The 22,217-nt window shown below is 36.6% G+C and overlaps 1 protein-coding gene across 1 annotated transcript in view; it reads left to right on the top strand.

The window, feature by feature from the left end:
• LPCAT1 (lysophosphatidylcholine acyltransferase 1) overlaps positions 1 to 22,217 on the top strand; it is a 66,495-nt gene that overhangs the window by 21,190 nt on the left and 23,088 nt on the right. The window contains exons 7-10 of the mRNA XM_082046624.1: positions 5,026 to 5,060; positions 6,673 to 6,727; positions 10,477 to 10,559; positions 20,360 to 20,485. Coding sequence (XP_081902750.1) covers positions 5,026 to 5,060; positions 6,673 to 6,727; positions 10,477 to 10,559; positions 20,360 to 20,485 — 299 coding nt within the window. The remainder of the gene's footprint in view (positions 1 to 5,025; positions 5,061 to 6,672; positions 6,728 to 10,476; positions 10,560 to 20,359; positions 20,486 to 22,217) is intronic.

The raw sequence follows: 22,217 nt of genomic DNA on the forward strand, positions 1-22,217 counted from the left end.
GTTAATCACAAATTAATGCAACTAGCTAAATGATAATAGAATAACGTGTTGAGGACCTTGGCACCTTTATAAGTTGTGGTCTTGTCTGTGTTTTACATTCAGCGTGCACTTGGCAAAGCAATGCTAGACACTAGGTAATTTGGAGTAGTCCTTCAGTATAAATTGGATTCAGGTGAAATGCAAATTATAGTGTTTATTTAAAATATCTAAATTAAACAATTTTTTAAAATGTTTGTAAAAATATGGGCAAACAATTTAAAATAAGGCTGACTTCACCCACTTCAAAAAGGAAAAGCAGAGAAAAGGGATTGATTTTTCGTTCTTTTTTTTTTTGTTTTGTTGTAAATCAGTTTTCCTGATGTAGATACTTTCTTGTCCTACTTCAGCCAGAATCCTGTCTGTCTGCATTCCATGGTTAATTAGAAGATGCTTCCTAGTGAACTTTGCTAGCTTTTATACTTGACGTTTCTTTTTGAGCCCTCTGGGACTGTTTTCAGTTCCAGTCTGTCCCCTTCTAAAATAGAAGTTATTTAGGGGAGGGTGGGAGTACTGTCAGAAGTAAAATAAGGTCTGCCTTTCCTCTTTGCTGATGCATGTCACATCAGAAGATCTCATGTCATCTCTCTTTGACGAGCCCATTGACAACCCTTTGATCTAAGGAAATATTTCATTTCCTCTTAGTACCTGAGTGCTTATGTTTTATACGTTTCCATCCATTGTTCTTTCTGTAATTTTATGGGTTTATATAAAACATATGCTCGATTGAGAAAAATAAAAGAACCTAAACAAAGCTAATATACATAGTACACCATTTGCTCTTGACTGAGACAAGGTGTGGTGACAGTCAACTGTTTTGCAGTAACAAACTCAAAAATTGTCTTTGATGCTGTGACAAGTATAGCAGCCTGTTATGCTTGCATGGTATTAAGTGCAGTGTAGCAGGTTGCCTGGGAATTTTCATTACATAATTGTTTTATTTTCAGGAAGATTCTTTTCTAAAAATATTTTTGGACTTTTATTGCACTGCTGGCTTGAATTGCAAATATCCACATGCCTTACGTCATACTTAATATACCTTGTTACTTTTGGTTAATATTAAGCTTATTTATAATAATATAAAGCTATCAAATGTTAATTTGCAAATATCTTCAAAAATCCATTTTCATACTGAAATGTCCACATTGCCTGTAGTACATAATATGCAATGTTTGTAAACTAATATTTTCTTAATACTCTATTAGAAGAAATTGTGGGCTTTTTACATTGAAGTAAATTAATATAAATTTGAGTGAAATTTTTCAGATTTTTTATATTATTGCAAAATGTCATAAACTTTAGATATTTATATACCTCTCCATCAGAGTTGGCGTGAATATGTGTATAGAACTTTTTCCTACTACTTCTGATTGCTGTAAAACACTTAGTTTTTGGTGCCTGAGTTATTTAACCTCCTAAGTATCAATGGAGGGATGGTGGGGATAATTGCTATTTCGGTTTGATTTTTAGATTAGCTTGGGTGCTGCAGAAAAGTTGCAGCAAAGTTGGAATGAGGAGAAGGGGGAATGTGATGTGATATGTGAAAGTGAGGTTTATTTGGGGTTAGGATGCAGTTAAGAGTTAAGTAGCAGGTAAGAACAACAGAGAGAGAACATTGCTGGAAATGCTGTCGTAATGTATGAAAAACAAACTTTGTCTCTGGCTTCCTATTTATTGTATTATTTGACCACTGCATACTATAATTTTAGGTTTAGAAAGGAATTTCATATTAAGATCTTTGCTTAGGCAGTGAATTCCAGAAATGCACTGTGTACAGTCACTCCATTGCTTTGAGCTTGAACTACCTGCTCTGATCTACCTTCAGAGCTCTGAGTTCCACAGTACAGATGAGAACAGTCTTGGACTTGAGTCCACCTGGCTGAGAGGGGCTTTTTGAGGTCAGAGCCTGGGGTAAATGTAGTGGGTGCGTGCACTCTTACGTGTTTCTTTCCTTGTACTCTATTCAAGAACTAGGTAAAGTACTGCTGTTCTGCAGTGGACTAAAACATGTGGCAGCAGTGATGATATAAATTCAGTTATTTTCTAGCAAATAAATCTAGTTCTGGTTGCGCAAAGAGCTTGCTTTCTAGTCAGGGTTTTCTGTTGGATACCTTTCATCTTCAGGCTTGTGATTGTTTGCAGTAGATGATGCCTCTGGTCCTGTATCAATGTTTCTTTAAGAGTAGTATGTTAGCATGTTGCTCATCTTGATGCATGAGCAGAAAGAAATTGGAAGGCTTAAAATGTCGTTTAGACCTGAAATTCAATGTTTACTTCTGTTCATCTAGTTTTGTAGTATTTTGCTATTGGATGCTTGACAGCTATTACCTATATTCTGATTAAAATAAATGCTCTAACATGTCCATCTATAGGTTCTACAGCAATCCTTTTTGCAATTCATTTTTACACTCATTTTCTTTGCATATACAGCTTTTCCTTCATTCGAGTTTTCTATCAGAGTGCTGTTAATTATGAAACACTATATACCTGCTCAAATACCACAGAGCTATTTTAAATGTATTATTACGTCCAAGTGTCTTCCATGGGTAACTGTGCTATTTGATAAGAGGTTCAGCAGTGTCTCTTGTGCAGGTTTGGTGTATCAGGGTTGACTGAGCATGTGAAAACACAGCCAATCTGCTGTTTGAAGCTTGACATGATTCTCAATATCTTCTTGTGCAGGCTCTTCTTATTATATGGGAGATGTACTTCCACACAATTCAAAGGCTTCATTACCTAGATACAAGAGTTTCAAAGTATATTCAGAATCCTATCAAAGTGAATGCTGATAGCCATTATAAATATAAAAGGTATCTAAACTAGATGTGGAAAATACCACTTCCTGTCTTCTGCTTGCTGTTCTTATCATAAAAATATTAGTATTGCTGGCAAGAGTTTCCTACAAGAAACAGAATGTTGTTTTTCACTATGTGACACTTATAGCCATCATCACTGCTACATCCAGGTGTTCTGCAAGAGCAAAAATATGCATGTTTGCTGTGACATTCACATTCGGAATTTCTCACAGGATTGTTGAGAGATATGTGGTTTATTTGAGTTTTTTTTTGTGCCAGCTAGCCAGCACAATGGCTGGTTTCTGAAAATACCTATTTGCTGTTCACTGATCCATTGCCCAGGCAAGGTACCTTTATAGAGCTCTCTGTTTTTCTTGTCTCCTTCTGCACTGTTGCAATTGAAAGAGCTGAGTTAGACATGTATAGTGCTGTATGTTCTTGTTCTGTATGGCAGATGTAGTATCTGATTAGAGAAACTATCAGCTGTCTACATTGCAATGGTCAGGGTTTGTAAATGGAAGTTCCTTGTGGAAAAAAACAAACCCCATAACATGTTTGCTTGCAGTATTATCAGAGACATCAAACTTGCCAGAAATAGTTTAACAGTAAAACTATAGATATTAAAGTTCTACAAGCTCACTACATAGAAAATTCTATTTTTGTGCACATATGCTGAATTTTAGAGATAGAATTGTTCTTTATCATATTTTGTTTTATTTAAAATAACTGTTGGAAGTTAAGATTTAAATTTATAGTAGTCCTTCATGATATATTGACCTTCTTCCAAGCTGTTGATCTATTGTATTAGTCACATTTTTCACCTTTTATGAGTGTGTTCCTTTCTTTCACTTTTACTTGTGACAGCCTTTTGCTCTAAATGGTAATTAGAATGAGTTTGACCTGATTTTTTTCAAGATCATGGAACATGTGATCACAAAGCCTCTATAAATGGTTTTGGATGGGAGCATAGTACTTAACTGGAACATTTTCAGTAGGTTGATAGAAATACCTTTCTGATCTGGTCTTTTAGAAACCTGAATTTACTGAGTCCTCTTGTCTTTCTGTTAGTGACTTGTACATTTTTCCCAGTTGATCAGAATGGTAGCTTGGAACTAATTTTCAGGTTTTTGGATTCATAATGCTTAGATCTCGTCTCTGAGTATTGCAGTCTTTTTCCTATGCTGTGTCGTAGTCTTACAGTTAAAATGTGATGACCTTTACCATCATATTCCTTCTTGTTACCTATTATATATTCCTTTCCAGGTTTCTGTTCCCTTTTTGCTTATTTGCATCTTGTTCACTTATTTCACTACTATTTGTCCTCAGTTTTACACACTATTTATCTTGATCATCTGAAAGTACTGCTGGTTTTGCTCAAGAGTAAATTGGTGGGTTTAGATGTCTTCCCTGAAAAGGAGTCAGGGTCTTATATTAATTTTTTGCTCCAAAACTTACTACTTTTTACATGTATAGCTGCCTGGACACTATTCAAATTGACTTTTTCATGAACTGTAACTAGGACTTATTTTGCAGTTTTTGCATCCTCAAAAATCCTGAAAAATCGTGCTAGGGCTTATTTTCAGGGTAGGTCTTACTTTCAGGGAAACAGGGTATAACATACCTGTTGATACTTGGATCAGGCATGTGGATGTATGCTGTCTGTGAGTAAAGGCAACTGGAAAAATACTGTTTGAGGTAAGACATAAGGTCTTACTTGTTCTGCTGCTTCGTGTCAGTTGAACAGACTTCCTTTTGGTCATCTCCAAAGGTCCCAAACTCTTCAGAAGAGTTAGAGGGTTCATTTCTATTGCTGGGAGGTCCAAGTAAAGTGAACACTTGAGTGACACGCTGTCAAGCAGGGTGAGTTAAGAAAATACATGTGGACTGTGCATATCAAGGAGCATCAGCTTTAGTAAATAACTCTATTTTCCAAGGCTAACAGCATTTGAAGAATCCCTCAATCTTTAAATATTTTATGAATATAGATATTAGGTGTTTAAGAGCTGGGTTACTGGGTATTTCTTAGCTATGTGAAAGATATGCTGATTCATCTTGGGGCTAAGAACTTACACGAAGAGGGCACTGAAGTTTCCATGAAAACGTTTTAGTCACATGTCATCAGTTATACGTTCTATAATGTAACAAGACTTTGAAGTACAGTAACTAATTGCAACTGCCATGCTTCTTTTCTTAGGATACAATCACATGGACATGGCAAGGGCCAGGAGCGTAAGTTTTATGTTTTATTGCTTGTATCATGATTGCTTTCCTTCATTAGTTTCCATTTACATAACTTACAGGCATATGTTGTCAAGTAGTATTTGCTGGTTATCAGATTATTCTTTGGGATGGATTTGTGTCTTTTATCTGTTATTCCCCAATTATGACAATATTTAGTTAGAGGAATCCATGTAATTCTGCTATTATTTCAGTGGTTTGCAGAATGGATTTTAGGTTTTTATTTCAAATTTTATATATATGTATATATATATATTTTAGCTAAGTACCTGAAGTAAAACAAGTTGTTTCTGCTCTACATTTTTTATTGCCTGCAAATCAATTTGCTCTGTTTCTGTATGAAAGCTGTATGGCTATTGTTTGAAGTTGGTCTAGTCCCATGGAAACCGTCAACCCACTCAGGGAGTTTGGAGATACTATTTCTATTATCTTGCCTAACTTCTATTTTTTTAAACAATCTGTTATTCTAGAGGTTCCTTGGCAAATTCATGTAGTGTAACATACTAAGTGAAGCAGGTTTTGCTTGTTAAATTTTTTAGCATTATTTTTGTATGGGGATTGGAGTAGAATTTCTAAAATTTTTAGATTAGTGAGAAATTTTGAACCCTAAGTAATGGAAAGTGGGATCCTATGGTTAATGGCTTGCCATTAACCTCTTCCTTGGGAGCTGTTGTTTTGAATGTCCCACCTTAGATCCTATATTTTAGTACTAGCAAAGAAACCGTTGGGATTAGCTGAGACTCAGGTAATTTAGAATTCTGTCAATTAATTTTGCACCTTCAAATGGACTGGGAACTAGGTCTAATTAAGGACATGTCTAGATTTGGAGACTTGATTACTTTTGAAGGTTCAGCTTTCAATTAAATCATCACATTGGAGGTAGATGAATCCATTATGGTGTCTAAAGGAAGCAGGTACTACAGCAGTACGACGCGGGAAGAGTAGGATGTTGCTTCTAGGATCTGCACTTTATCTACCTAAGAGGATTTTAACCAGCCCTCCCCTTACAATGACTGCTGTAACTAACTAGATACTGAATAAAATGTGCCTACTAATGCTGCTCCCTAATTTAGGTTTACTAAATCCTTTCCTGGATTTGAATCTTCCTGCTTGCTAAGGTCAAGTTGATTCCAGTATCTTGTGTCTTAGGCTACTAAAGCACATGTACTGCATTTCATTAACAGACTTCTGAAGTATAATGAACTTCAATTCCAAGCCAAAGTAATGAGAAAATCTTAGTGGTTATAATTAACCTTGCCAACACTACACTGAATATACCTTTTTCCTGAAACAGACTTATTTTTCTTTACACACTATGAATGCATCATATCTTATTGTATGTATTAGTAGCTGTAGATCGTATTACTGTATGTCTTCCTGCTTTTGGGTATCTTAAGATGCAGCTTCAGTGTAAATTGCTTTTGGCCCACCTTACAGAATGTAACTTATAGACGTACTCTCAAAGACCTTTCCTGTTAAGATTTTATCTGAATATGATTATGCCTGCAAGTAGGAATGTTACTTGAAGACTCTGGAGCATAATGTACTACTGTTTTATTACAAATACATTTTTTCCTTCATCCTTTTGTTTTTCCCTTTTTAGGTTAGAAATTCTGTGGCTTACTTTGTGTCAGTTTCACAATTCTGTGGAAATTGAGGTCAGTAAAAAAAAAAACTAGTGTATTCTGAGCAGTATCAGAATATATAATATTGTACTTAATTCTGCAGTAAGTTTGTACTTAAACTTCATATGTTAACACAGTCTGTAAAAACAGGTTAAAATACAACTTACATTTTAGAAAATTGGCTTCTGTACCTGAAAATGTAGCATAAATATGGAATAACAAAATACAGTTTTTCATTTGGCTTAAGACTTTTCTTTCTTGTTCATTTAAATTGAGTAGATAGGTTTCTGCCTGTTTAGAATCTTTTCTGAAGAAATTTATTATCTTTAAGTGGCCTGATTGCTATTCCAACTAGTATACCATCTGTGTATGTTACATATCCAAGTGTGTGAATGATGATGTACAAATTAGAGAAAAAGTTATTGTAGGTGGTTCCATATAGGCCAGATAGGTTATTTAATATGTCTGGCTTTTTTTTTTTTTTAATTAGGCTGCACTGTTCAGAATGTGAAATTGGAAAACACAAGAAAAAAATGTCCATGAATATTCTTAACTTTGCTTCGAGGAAAACGCTATAGAATCATAAGACTGAAGACTATTGTAGTGAAAATGTAAAAACAATTAAAGCCTTTCCTTTTAAATCGCTGTCCTTATGCATTTTACAGAGAGTAATTACATTATTGTGGAGAAGTATGGTATTTTAAAGGTATTATATAGAATATTTGACAGATGTTCTGCAGTTCTTTTGCTTTTTTAATAATGAAGCAATTATTTATCTGTGATAGAACTAATGACAGGGTAAATTAGTAGGGAGAACTATTATATATTTATATACACATGTTACTATTGTAACATATAATGTATGCTAATCACAGTATGCATTGTTGCTATGCTCAGTGTTCACTTATTTATGCTATAAGTTCTTCTCAGAAGTAACAAATGCAAAAATACTAGCCACTGAACAGTTCTAGCTGTTGTAGAAATTTGTGTTACCGCTTTCTTTGCATGTTTTCAGCTATTAATAGTATATAAAAAAGAGTCTTATTTCCAAAGTAGTGGCTTGGTTTTGGTAGAAAGGCCAGGAAGTATCAGCCTCATGATGGGATAAGACACACCAGTTGATTGGCAGGATTTTTACTCTGTCCCAGGAACATGGTTTTCTGCCCTAGGCAAGTAAAATGGGTTCTTTCACACAGAAGGGAACACTACTGAGCTTTCTTAATTTTTCTTGACCCAGCAGCTGCTAGCAGATACTGAGTTTCTGTCACTTGCACATATCTCTCATAAGGACAAGTTGTGATCTTTGGTTGTCTTAAAAAATATTTAAAAAGCTAGTGACTTTCTGAAATATGCTATACTATAGTAGGAGCTGTTTACACGTATGAGGCAGAGTACTTGAGAGCTACTTTTTGAATCTGTTTTTGTGAGGAAGTGCAGTAGATTTAGCAACATAGAGGAAAAATTAGTTGTTCTGTTTTCTAAGTCATGTTTTTCCCCCTGGTCTCCAAAGTTTGTGAGCTTTTATTCCTGCTTTGTTCAATCAGCACAGGGATACTGGCAAATACCAACCAGCCTTTATACCACAACTGCTGCTGAAGATCGAATAACTGGGGAGATGTACAACAAAATAACACAACTTCAGTATGCTTTTGGTTCAATGATAGCTAGTATGGTCTAACAGCCAGTGATCAGGATCCAAAGTTTGTTAGTCTGGGCTTCTCTGCATATAATGTATGTTCTGGCATGCGATACATGTCATCCAGCATGTAAACTCAGAAGCAAGCATCTATGTAGATTTTATAAATTGTGATGAATATCGGCCTGCCCATTCATGCATCCTGTACTTGGAACTAGCATGCAAGCAGTCTGGTGAAGAAGAAAGGATATATGATCATCTGCATGTGTCGTTTGTCATGACTCATATCAGTTTGGTTTGCTGGCCTGTCAGTGTTCGTGTATCCATCACAGCCTGCAGCAGCTGAGAGTTCTTCTCTTGGTTGTGTTAGTAGTGCTGAAATGGCCGTGCTATTTCTGCCCAGTTAGACACAGGCATGTAGAACACTTTGGAATTCACCTCGTATTCAAACTTGTCCTGTGTTTGCATGAATGACTTATGAGGAGTGGTTGAGGGAACTGGGGCTGTTTAACCTGGGAAAAAGGAGGCTGAGGGGAGACCTTATTGCTGTCTACAACTACCTGAAAGGAGGTTGTAGCATGGATGTGTTGGTCTCTTCTCCCAAGTAGCAAGTGATAGGACAAGAGGAAATGGCCTCAAGCTGTGCCAGGGGAGGTTTAGATTGGATATTAGGAAAAAATTCTGCACAGAAAGGGTTGTCAGGCGTTGGAACAGGCTGCCCAGGGAAGTGGTGGAGTCACTGTCCCTGGAGGTGGTTAAAAGGCATTTAGACGATGTTCTTAGGGACATGGTTTATTGCTAGAGTTAGGTTATGGTAGGACTTAATGATCCTGAGTCTCTTCCAACCAAAATGATTCTATTACTTGATAGCAATTTGCAGCTCAAAGAAATAGAATGGAGCTTAGAAGTTGAAGGAACAATTTTTCCATCTCTGTTAGCTTCAGTCTTTTTCCTTTTTCATATGACATCACCTCAGGTTGATGTACCTGCTTGTAAACCTAAAAGGCAGGTTTTCAGTTGCAGTGGTGCATATAGGGAAAACCGTAGCAAAACCAAAAATGAAGGGTTGTCCATCACTGAATACTTCAGAGAAACAGTTAAACAAATCTCTAATGGCAGCATTGTAGGTACTGCCAATCATACCATTATGTGATTCTGAAAATACAGTTAATTTCATAGTTATTGAGAAGCATTTGCTTAAATGATAAACTTTATTCCCAAGTTATTATTTTATTTTTTTATAGAACAGAGTGAAATTTCTGGATCATAATTCCCATTGTGTACTACCCATACGTAACAATATGAAATATAGCTAAGCTTATTGCAGCTTCCATTTCTACTTCAGAGCTTTCCACAGGATTATGAACATTTATGAACATTCACTTAGTGCATAAATTGGGAAGTTGTGAGGGTTTTTATAGTTGAGACTGATGATATGCTTGGGGCTTACATCGTATTTCAATGAACATTTAAAAACACAGCCAAAAGCTGGAAGGTCTTCTAATATAGGCCATTCCATTCTGAACACTGTCTCTAGCAGTTCCGGTTTAATTTTCACCTTCCAACCTCAACTGTTCTGTGATTCCGTGGCCATCTGTATTTACTTAGAATTTTTTTTTCAGTGAATACCAATAACTAGTGCCCCACTTGAAGGAGAAATTTTTCAAAACCTTCAGCAACAGGAGATAAAAACTTTTCTGACATGTACATTAAGCAGTCATAATTTCAAAATGTGCAGGGGAAACAGTAAATACCTCATGTCCTGAGAATTTGAATTCTTAATATTTAAGCTATAGAACAATATTAATGTATCAGGTTATCTGGAAAGAGCTGAGCAATACAGGAAGCAAGAGAAAGATGCTAATACTTTTAAAAATTATTTAAAAATTCCTGCTCCCATTTAAGAAAGGAAGATAAAACTCTACTTGGGTTCTATGAGGTAAGAAATGAGCAGAGTCGCTTTTACGTGAATTTCTAGAGGTGTGGTGCATCCTTAAACATTTAAAAGTTCAATTTTTTTTTTAATAGTCATTTTGTAAATAGAATTTTGTAAGTAGCAACGAACTGTATACATTTTTCACCATTGTGCTATAATATTGTTTAAGATGTTAAATATTCTTGGTATAATTCAGTTCTCTATATGCAGTTTCTACCCGTGTATGTTCCTTCAGAAGAAGAAAGAAAAAATCCAGTGTTGTATGCCAATAACGTCAGACTTGTAATGGCACAGTAAGTATGTTTTAATATGGAATAAAAATAGATGTGTGATTTTAATTTTAGGATCAACAAAATGCAGTTAAATCAATTCAGTGTAGTTGCCTCCTTGCAGAGAAGCTTGGAATCTGCAGTAGTCTGTACAAAACCTTTTATACAGCAGTTGCCACCTCTGAGGAACCCAGGCAGCCACATATATGGCAGGATCTGTAGGAGTTGGTGGGTTGGTTGGTTTGTTGGTTGGGTTTTATTAACATGTCTTCATATAACAAGTCAGTTGTATTTGCTGGTGTGGGCATTTATTCTTCTGTGGAGAAAGGTATACTTGAATTTTATGAAAGTTAATGTAACTGGATTTTATGCTATTGAGGTTGCATTTTAAGTTCTGACTTTTTTATGAGGTTAAGAATAGTATAATGTATTCCTTGTTAGCCTGTGGGTGTTTCAAATAGTAAAGCACAGGAAAGCTGTTTCTGTTGGAAATAGAGCACTAATACAATGCAAACAACTAACTGAAGTTGAATGTTAATGTGAGGACACTTAAAACACTTGTCTGTAGTGTATAATAAAGCTAACATTGAATACATAGACCTTTATTCTCTCTTGTTCATTCTTTTTTTTTTTTTGTCATTTCAGTAACTCTTTCATTAGTTGGTATTTTCAGTATTTACAGAGAACCCTTAGGTTCGAGATCATTAATAACTCTTGAAGGACTTATGAACCTTTCTATTCCTAATTTTGAAAGAACTTGTGGAATCTCAGTTTCCTTTGTGTAACTTCTCTTCCATTTCGAAGTTATCAGTTCCAACCAAAGACCTGTTTGTAGATAGAAACTAGTAATTCTTTTCAGGTTTATAAGCAGAACCCAGTTCTCTGAGTTTCCTTAAGGATGTTGGGCCTATAATATAACAGTAGATAATACTCAATCTATTGTACCAAAGGACATTTCTCACAAAAGAAAGAACAAAATGATCCATGTGAATCAACCCCTTTTAGAGTTCTAGTAGCCTCAAAGACTTTCCTTGGTAATTTCAGACAGTTTGCTGGCACTAAGTGTTGTCCTCAGCCTGTGGATAGAAGGCCATGTTATTGAAACCTTCATTCTGAACTCTAGTCAGCTGACAGGGATTGTGTGGTACAAGGACAAATTTTGAAAGCCTACAAAGACCTGCATGTTGAAAGCCTTCCCTTCTATGTATGCGTAGGAGGAGAGAGATGATTTTCCTCATGCTTTATTTCTCCCTCCCACCTCTGAAGAATTAGGCATTTAAGGTAACAGAAGTGGGATACAGGTCTAAAGGGAAGACCATCAGAATGAGCGATAGCAATTATGGCTTGCTTTGAAATGTAGAAGGGGCTGTAGATGCTGTGTTGATATGAAGGGAAAATAAATGTTTGGAAACTAAAGTTCTGAAGTTAAAATGCAGATGGGAATAAAACAGAATGCTGATGCCTGGGTACAACTGTAGACGAGTTAAAATAAACAACTTTTTGCTATGTTGATGTTATTTCTGATCACTTCCAGATGATTACTCCTAGTGGCAGTTCTTCAGGCTCTTCCAGTTCATTCATCTGACTTATGTTATAGGGCATGTCAGCTCAGATGCTGTCAATCTGCTCTGGAGCTGTAGCAGTTGCCAAACTAGCACTTCAGGTGCTATTTGGTGCTAGCATTGCACTCTGCCTTGCTGAATAAAGGACAGTATTACTGCTTCATCTAGATGTCTCCTTTTTGTGAAGATTGGATTGGTGACAGTGTACCATTTAGATGTCAACAGGTCACTTCAGGATCTGTTTAGATGTGTTCTTTCCCCTTCCTTCCCATCATATTTTACTGGAAGAAGATATACTGGATATTTTACAGCAGTGGAGGTGGCAGTCCCAGATCATAATGTATTTGTGAGTCTAGAACCGGTGCTGCAGCAAAACCTTGTATCTTGCCACTGATTTCAAGGGGAGTGCAACAATAGGTACAATTTCCACTCCACAAATCTATTTGCCTTCATCATAATCTTGTCTCATGAACAGCTTCTATAAGTGTTGAATGAAGCACTTGACAGGATGTCATTTCCTATTGTAAAGTATTTATTGCATAGGATGGCTTTTTTTGGCTCTTGACAATTTTACTATCCTCAGCTAGTAATAAGATATGTCACTCTTTGTATATCTTCCTTATGCTTTAGAAATGGTCTTATGCTTCTTAGCTGCATCAATTGCAATTTTTTCTCTGTCTTTATCTTTCCATATTGCTTTTATGCATCTTAGTTTCTAATTTAGTGATGCTAATTTCAAGTTTGTTTGTTTTGTGGTTGGTTTGTTTGCTTGGTGTTTTTGTGGGTGGGTTGGTTGGTTTGGTTGGTTGGTTTTTCCCCCTAAGAAAGTATTAGTTGTCTCTTTTTATTGTTGGACTGTAGCCTTTTGCCTGTTGAATAGATTCTTGAACACCCAATTTTCATTGACACTTTTATTCTGGAAGAGATCTGATTGTTGTGAACTAATTAAAGTACTGTTTAGGGTACAGAAATACTGCTTTAAAGAAGTAGTAGGTATAATAACTCTTCCACTCCCACCTTGCAAAACAAAATTTCTTAGTTTGTTACCTTACGATCCATTAGGGTTCAAATATATTTTAAAGTAGTATGTCAGTAGCTCGGCTTCTAATTAGTTGTATGTACTTAACACTATTAATTTTGTGCAGTAGTAAGTCTGTAGTAGTGCAGGCAGCTAATTGTGAAAATCTGTACTGCAGGCTTTTTGTGCAACTCTAAAGGAATCTCGCCCGTTATTACAGATGTAAGCTGTTTACATAATTGTAGACAGACCTGTTGGACACTTACTAACATCTAAATGCAATTTGTTTTGCTTTGGTTTCTTAGTTCCTCTTACAGAAACTATCTTCAAAATAGGCAAGAATATGGTTAAGATGGTACAATTTAGGAAAAAGTTGCATGTTAAAATACTGCACCTTTGTTAATTGCTTTTATGCATGTGGCAGATATTTAGACTGAGACCTGATGGAAACTGGACACTTTTGCCGTTTTGTTTTTCAAAACTGTAAACACCTCAGAAATTAAGTTCTTTCAGCATTCCTGATTTGAGCATTTCATTTTTCTGATCTTTCTGGTGTTAGAACTCAGCATTATATCTACATACAGGACACTGAGCAGGAGTTTTGAAGTTTCTCTCATGGTTTGTATTTTTCCAATAACTTTGTTTTTCTTCTCCACTTACTCAAACATTTAAAGACATAGTTTTATATTTACAGTAGATGCTCAAATCAATTAGTGTGGAGAGTGTTAAACATGGAACTTGAAAACATCTGTCTTTATGTTTTCTCTGTCAAGTCCTTGCTGGGATCACTTTCCCCTTATCAGAGCATGTCATGCTGTTAGAGTAGTAACTCTTATCAGCTTGACATATAAAAGTTATGTTTTTGCTCTTGAGAATTTAATCCTTTTTTCCAGCATGCTGGTAAAGGCAAAAGGTATCACAGATAATCTTCTGTATCCGTTTCCAGCCTTTGTCATCTTCTACAAAGGCAAAATCAGACTTTTTTTTTCTTGCAGGTTTTGACAGCATCAGAATGTGATCTCTGCCACTCTGTGTGATATGGTAATGCTAGTTGCTGAAGGAATAGCCTTGAGGATCTGGGTTTACAGTAGCTTACTGACCTATCCCATGGCTGGTTGCTTTCTTTTCAGTGGCAAATTAAATCTAACTTTGGAAAAACTGCTGTGCTCGGTGCCTATGCTGCCTGAAGTTTTATATGTGATTCTGCAGAAACACTAGTTTGATGCTCAGCACTCAACTTTTCAATTCAAGACTTCCTTTTGTTTTTATACTGTCAAAGGCATGAGGATAAGTATAAGTGGCATTATTGAAATGGTGGAGATAACAAACATCTATTTGTTTGGGTTTCAGGCCATATACAAAAGTGGAGATGAGAACTACATTGTGCACTCTATTTATGCTGTAAGTGTGGCGATTAGGCAGAGGTAGTTACTGAACAGGGTTAACTGGGGTGAACTAGATTTTTGAATACTGACAACACAAAGAGAACCTGCCTCCTTTCTCACCCTGGAAGATTTGTGATGTACAAGGCTACAAGGTCTTATCCAGACCAACAATTACAGGATGCATTTTCTTAGCACAAGAGAAATGCAGCTGTTAGCAGCTTCTTTTTTCTGTCTAAAAGTTAAACCATCATGAGAACTGTGTTCTTGATGTGAACTCTGGACTCTTATAACTGGACCTTCATTTGCTTGGAGAATGACACAAAATAGGAATAGTCCAAGGAGAGAAAAGGGGCTGTCTCCCCTGGCCTTCCAAGACTAAATAGATAAGAGCTCTTAATCTTACAAAGAAAGAAAGAAAAAAAGAAAAAAAAAGTGGACGATTGTTTAGAAGGTCAGTAAAATCGTGAGTGCTATGGAAATGCACAGTAAGGCAAGTTGGTTACTTTCCATAGCAGAAGAGAGAGAAAGCAGGCAACAGTAGATCACCTAAAAATAAATTTTAAAACCTCTTTAAAATGTGTACAAAATTGTGGCATTCTCTACCAGATGCATAAAATGGATTCATCAGAGCTGAGATACACTGCAAAAAAAATTAGTGCATCAATGATTCTAAACCATAGTGATACAAAATAATCTCTGGTTCAGGAAGTTCCTATACAGATGACTAGTAGAAGCTTGGGTGATTTTTTTTCAATGCTGTTTCATGTGTCTTTTTCCTAAACACCTGATAGTGAAGTAAAATACCAAATTTGCTATCCTTTTGATGTCTTCAGCAACCTATGAAGATTATAGCCAATTTAAAGGGTTGGGGTTTTTGTTTTGGGTTTTGGTGTTGGTGTGGCTTTTTTTTTTGTTTGGGTGTTTTTTGTTTTTTTAGCAGCCCGTGGAATATTTTCTAGATTAGTTCACAGTTCTGTTTATTAACAGTGCAAAACATTTTGGAAATGTTTTTGTTCAAGTGTAGATTCAGAATGTCACAATATTGCCTGTAGTATTTTCTCTCACTTTGCATAATATTATAGCAGTCACATTCTGGTTTATGTTCAGTATTTTGTGTCTGTAGTGGATTGGTATGCAGAAAATGAGAAAGTTGATAATTTATTTTTATATTGTGACTGCACAAGTGTTAGACAGGGAGCTTTTTGGTGTCGAGAAGTCAGGATATAACAAGTACAAATGTTGCATGTAACAGATTGGGTTTGCAAAAAGGCTTTTGGGTTCTTGTTTGGTTTTGGTTTGGTTTTATTATTTTGAAGTGACTTGCTAACTTTGGAATTTCATGTAGTGTGATCTAAAAGGTAAAAACAGCCAGCATTTCAGAGAACAAATAGAGGGAGAAGGTCTCAAGGTATGTCAAGCTAGAAGAGCACAGCTGGCCATTTAAAATTGCCAAACATTAAAAAGGCCAGACTCAGGTTAACTGACTGTGGAAGGAGAGGTAGTATGAAGAGGAAAATAATGCTTCCAAATGAAGATACTGAAAAAGCTGTTATATTCCTAGTTTATTAAAAATGTAGAATCCTAGAATGTCCTGAGTTGGAAGGGTCCCACAAGGGTCATTGGGTCCAACTCCTGTCCCTGCATGTGACAGTCCCACAGTTCACACCATGTGTCTGAGGGCATTGTCCAGTCTCTTCTTGAATGCTGTCAGGCTTGGGGCTGTGACACCTGCGGAGCCTGTTCCAGTGCTCCACCACTCTCTGGGTTAAGAACCTTTTCCTAATGTCCAACCTAAACCTCCCCTGGCACATCTTCCTGCTATTCCCTCAGGTTCTGTCACTGGTCACCAGAGAGAAGAGCTCAGCGCCTGCCCCTCCTTCTCCCCTTGTGAGGAAGCTGTAGCCACCATGAGGTCTCAGTCTCCTCTTCTCCAGGCTCAACAAACCCAGTGACTTTAGCCGCTTCTCATATGGCTTCCCCTCCAAACCCTTCACCAACTTCATAGCCCTCTTCTGGACACCTTCCAGTAGCTTAGTATCTTTTCTATACTGTGGTGCCCAGAACTGTGCACAGTGCCCCAGGTGAGGCCGCACCAGTGCAGAGCAGAGCAGTACAATCACCTCCCTCACCCGGCTGGCAATGCTGTGTTTGGTGCACCCCAGGACACGGGTGGCCCTCTTGGCTGCCAGGGACACTGTTGGCTCATGTTCAACTTGCCGTCAACTGGAACACCCAGATCCCTTTCCATGGAGCTGCTTTCCAGCAGCCGGGATTGCTGTGTCCCAGGTGCAAAATCCAGCACTTGCTCTTGCTGCACTTGCAATTTGCATCTCAAATCAAAATGTTTTGTTTTGGTTTCCCATGGCAGTTGAAGTAGAGAAAGATTGCCCTGGACATGAGTTGGAATAATCTGGTAACCAGTTCTGTAGAAAATCCTGTGAGTTGCAGTCTTTACAGTGAACTGTAATATGCCAGTCTTTATTCTAAGAAATTGAAAAATTCACAAGTCTTAGCACAAATACTTAACTTTATATGTTTGCCAGCTTCAGTCTATTCAGCATTCTGAGCTAAAATCAAGGTCCTTTTGGGTTAAACTGCTAGCCCTTTACAGCTTGTGATTTATTTTCTGAACTCAAGAGTCCCTTTAACTCTATCTGGCCTTGGTTGATCCTATGACTGAACTTTACTGTGAGCGAAAGCTGTTTCTTCCCCTGATTTACTTCTGATTTTTGTAATTCCGAAAGTCCATATGTATCCATAAACGTACTTTTTCAGTTCCTTTTGCCTTTCTTGATAAGTCCAAAGGCTGGAAAATTGCCAACAGGTGTGCCAGATAAGATGCTTTTATTCTTCTCAATCCTGTTTTGTGTATGTGTTGGCAATGGGCATACATGCAGGCATTAATTGTAGTGGGAATTTTCCTGTACTGATAGCACTGTAAGTCTGCCCCAAATACTGCTCCTTCTGTAAGAGGCACAGACAGCTATAAAAAGATGCAATGTTGTGTTTTACCTTTATGGTTTGGCTGAGTACGAGATGATCCCTGCTTTTGTTTGGAATCTGTTCTGTATCATAAGTTTGGTTTTCTTGTTTGGTTGGTTCTGTGATGGTTTGTTTTTGTGTGTTCAGTGTTTGTGGGGTTTTTTGTTTGTTTGTTTTTATTCCTCTTTAGCTAGACTCCTTCACAATGTTCATGCACCATTATTTAGAAGAAGTTATTTAAATCTGGTGTTGATTCTGGAATGGCAGTCAGTCAGGCTTCTACCCTCCTCGCAGGTTGAGTGGCCTGATCTTTCTTAGTCATGTGGCTTTTGATTTGTTCAAAAAGTTTCTAGCTTTTAGTTTTAAGAAGTTATTTTTTTCTTGCTTTGGCTTGCCACCTTATGGTTATGCTGTAACTTGTCTGATTTTTCTTTTTATTCCTTGAGACGTGTTTTTCTTAAAAACAAAACAAAACAGTCTTTTCATTTTAGTTGCCGCCTTTACTCTGTTGCTGGGTCAGACTGGATTTTTTTTTTTTTTTGTCCTTTCAGAATCTTTTTGGTAAGCATCTTGTCACTTCTCCTGATTCACTAATATGGTCTATCGTTTTCTACCACAAGTGAACACTTCACCCTTTCAGTTTCTTATTTTAACTTATTTTTAACCCGTTTCCACTTTTCTGTCTAGTTACCCTATGCTTCACCTGATTGCCCATAAATTTCCCTATTTCTGTTGTGTGCTATACCTACTGTTGCCTTAAGATCTGATGAAATTTGATGTAATATGCCTGGCTGGACAAGATCTTTGGTTATTACTGCATTCTTTTATGTAAACTGCTCTGGATAGTGTGTCCTTGCTGCCGTAGGAGTTCTGCTCTTTCACAGTCAGCTGATAGAGAACTTCATAAGGATCATCTAATTCACACACAGTACAAACAAAGAGTAGGAAGTGATCTAAACTGGCAGGATAGACTTTCCTCCTTTCATCCTCCCCTTTTTCTTCTTCTAAGGATAATTGATTTTTGTATTGTATAATACCAGTGATTTTATGTTGCATAATGCAACCCTGTATTGAATAAGTATTAACAAGGTGTGCAATACCTGACCTCTGAGTCAGGTGGAACTTGGATATGGACTTAAGTCCCCACACCATGGGGGAGTTATTCATCTGGATTTTACACAACATTTGTTACTGTGTTAAACATGGGTCTATGGGATGAAATATGATATCACAAGAACCTCTTGTCCATTCCTTTGCGGTGGCTTACTAATTTGCACATACTACTAGGACACTCTACACAGGAGGAATAGAGTGATGAATCAGAAAACAAGAAATTTGGAGGAACCTGTACCTGTTCCATGTACCTGTATCTTTTTGGTTTAGTTGTCTTTGTCCTGTTGTTCCTTGTTGCAAGGAGGAAGCTGGTCATCCAGAATCACTACACTGTATATCCTTGTCTTATGACTAAGTAGCTTATAAATAATATCTAATTTTTTAACATATTTTGTACTTTCGAGCTTGAGTATGTATTAGTGAGGTGTTCTTCCTGAATATTTGACTTTCTCAGCCTTACAAAGAAGAAACCTTCATCAGTAGCTTTAATGTTAGAGGCATGTCCCATTAATGTATTATAATAGAATTCCTGGAGTTTGACAGTTCAATGGTGGATAAGAACTGGCTTATGTTATTTAAATTGGCATTCAAAGGCCTTGTAACAAGATTCTGGGGAAGAGGCTACTTAAAAGAAATTAAGTGGTTATTGCATGAGAGAGAACTGTCATTACGTATCAAACTGTCTATAATAAAGCACAGAATCTAATGCAGAGTTTTCATCAAAGCCAAAATGACTGTGGCATGCCTAAGGGGTTTGTATGAATCTTGCCATTACCATATATTAACTTCACAGACGGAAAAGGTGGCTAGTAGTAAGGTAGAAAAGATGAAAAGAATGGAGGTAAGTCAAGAAAAAATTCTGTGAGAACTTCATCAAACTAGAAAAGGCTGCACAAAAGAGATAACATTGCATCCTAATATAAATAAAATCAAGTGTAAAGGAAAACATGGTGAATGAGTAACTTCTATGGAGCTGGATTTACTTTTGAAACTGTGTTTTATGTTTGTACACTAAATTCTTAAAGGCTTCCTCCAAACCGAACTGTATTTCTCTCAACTTTGACACAGCAAATGCAGTGCAACTACAAGATCAGGATTTCCTTGAAATGTCTTTTTGTGTTGCTGTTACTACAGAGTATCAAGTTAGGAGTAAAGCAAAAACGAGTTCTTAATTTTTTTGCATGTAACAACTTGGGAGTATTTTTTCTTCTATCTTTCTTGATGCCGTACACTTAGGAGTATCTTGTGTTTCCTTGGAGTTTAACTCTACTTGCTTTTGTTTTCTGTTCTAGCCATTCTTTCCAGATAAATGTTGCCTGCTGTATATTTTTTTATATTACCTGAAAGTAATAGTTGTTCTGCTTAGGTGATTATTGATTTATTAATATGTTAATGTAATAATAATTACATGTTTAGCATAATTATTAATAAAGATGTATTTTTATTTTAGAGTAATAGTTTTGAAACCTTTGATACTCATTTCTATGAAAATATTAAGGAATTTGAAAGTCTGTGCTCTACCTAATTTTTCCCTGGTGTTCTTGTATATTTTCATATACTTGTAAAGTCAAAACAGATGTTCTGCAATGAGTAGAGCACCATATTTCATTCTTTGCATGTGCACTTTCTTTTATGGACTTTTCCTTGTAATTCTTCAGAATAGAGAGCATAATTGGATTTCTTTTTATTAAAAATAAAAAAGTGATGATTCTTTTCAGTTTTCTTACAGTATCTTGCTTACAGTGTTTCTTTGATTTATTCAAGGGCGCTGGGAGTTCCAGTGACAGACTACACATTTGAAGACTGCCAGCTAGCTTTGGCTGAAGGACAACTTCGTCTGCCTTCAGACACATGTCTTTTGGAATTTGCAAAGCTTGTGAGAAGCCTTGGGTGAGCACATGCAATATTTATATATAAGGTGCATCTATAGTATATACCAGTGTTCATATAGTTTTCCCCTCATATAACAATATTTCATTTATGAACATACATGGCATGTTGTCATATTACAATCAGGGAAACACTAATATAAAATCAGACCAATACTGTTCTCCACCTGCAAGCAGCACCCCTGGATCCTAATGAGTAGCACAGGTTGTAAAATTCATATTTTCACACTCCAGCAAGTGAGTAGAGTGTGTCTGAAGTGTTCATTCCTGAAAGAAACTAGAAGATACTTCCTGAGGAGGGTCAGGAACACTGTGGGGTTCCTAATATTTGATACAGTTAAGAGTCAATTGCCCTTTCCTGTGACATCTGTGAAGGGAAAATAGAACTTCCACAGCAGTCTTGTGACTGGATTAATGTTATAATAGCGAGGGCACAGGGGTCACCCTTTCCCAAGGAGCACAAAGAAATGGTTGGTCTTTTGGGTGGGTTAGTGCTAGATGGACTTTCTAATGAAACCATAGCTTAGTATATGCAGTGTGGTTCGGCACATCTTTCTTCTCACAGCTGCAGTTCCCTCTGGCTTTGCCTTTCAGAAAAGCTTCAGCAAAGTGGAAAAAAAAAAAAAAATCAGCTAATCCAGGAAGAACAACTTGTTGCGGCTATGTTCAAATTTTTCTCGCTTCTCCTCGCATGCTATTGAACAACCACAAACTAAATTTATAGCCTCATCCTATTAACTGTTTTAATCAACAAACATCCTTCTCTGTTTTTTGTCACTTCCTCTGAAAGTGTAGAGCATAGCTTCATGTTTCCATTCTATGTTTAACTTTCACTAATTTTTGCTTCATCTTCCAGCTTGTGTACATAAATGAAAAAAAAAAAAAAAAAAGACAAAGATGTATTGGAGGTTAAGGAATATAGGATGGCATACATTGTGCATTGACAAGTATATATTAATGCATTGTTGGTACCTCCATCTGAAAAGTATTCCTGTAGAACAGGAAAGACTTTTATGAGGAAGCAAAGGTTCTTGCTTTATTCTAAAGGCTCTGAATTTACAGTACTAAGGAAAAAAGAAAGCGCACCTCTCTTATTATGCCATCGTTAATCTCAGGATTCAGTTTAATCCTCTTTTTAAATTGCCTGAATTCTGTCCATTCAATTTAAAGCTGTTCTTTCAAATTATGCTTTTCTGGGTTTATGTTTTGGCCTCTAAAACAATTATGTGTATTTGTGACTGAGGTTCCCTACCAAAAGTTCTCTGTCTGGTTTGAGCAATTGTACACTGGTGAAATACTATCCTGCCTCGATTTGGGTGTGTGCCAGTAAGAAGGCTATTACAATGGTAATTTTCTGGCACAATTGGATGAAGATTGTAATATGACTTCACCTCTAATTCATGTTTGGCGATGCAGTCATTTTGCTGTTTATTCAAAGGTTTTGAGGCCAGGGAGGCATTAAAATCATCCAGTTCCGTCCATAAATAACTGGAACAGTAAATTTCATTCAATGCATTTTTTTTTTAATCCAGCCTTAATACTTGTTTTTGAACAATAGCGTATCAAGGTAACATCCAGTTTTAAATGCAGGATTTTTATAGTAAGGTTGGTTTGGGGTTAGATTGTACGAAATCAAGTTATACCTTAGTTTCCTTCACTGGGGAGTTATTTCTGTTCACATTATGTATCTACAGGATTCACTGACATGGTAAAATTTGCTTAGTCTGTGCTTG

Source organism: Streptopelia decaocto (assembly GCF_964273445.1).
Source record: "Streptopelia decaocto genome assembly, chromosome: 2".
NCBI classification, from domain to species: Eukaryota; Metazoa; Chordata; class Aves; order Columbiformes; family Columbidae; genus Streptopelia; species Streptopelia decaocto.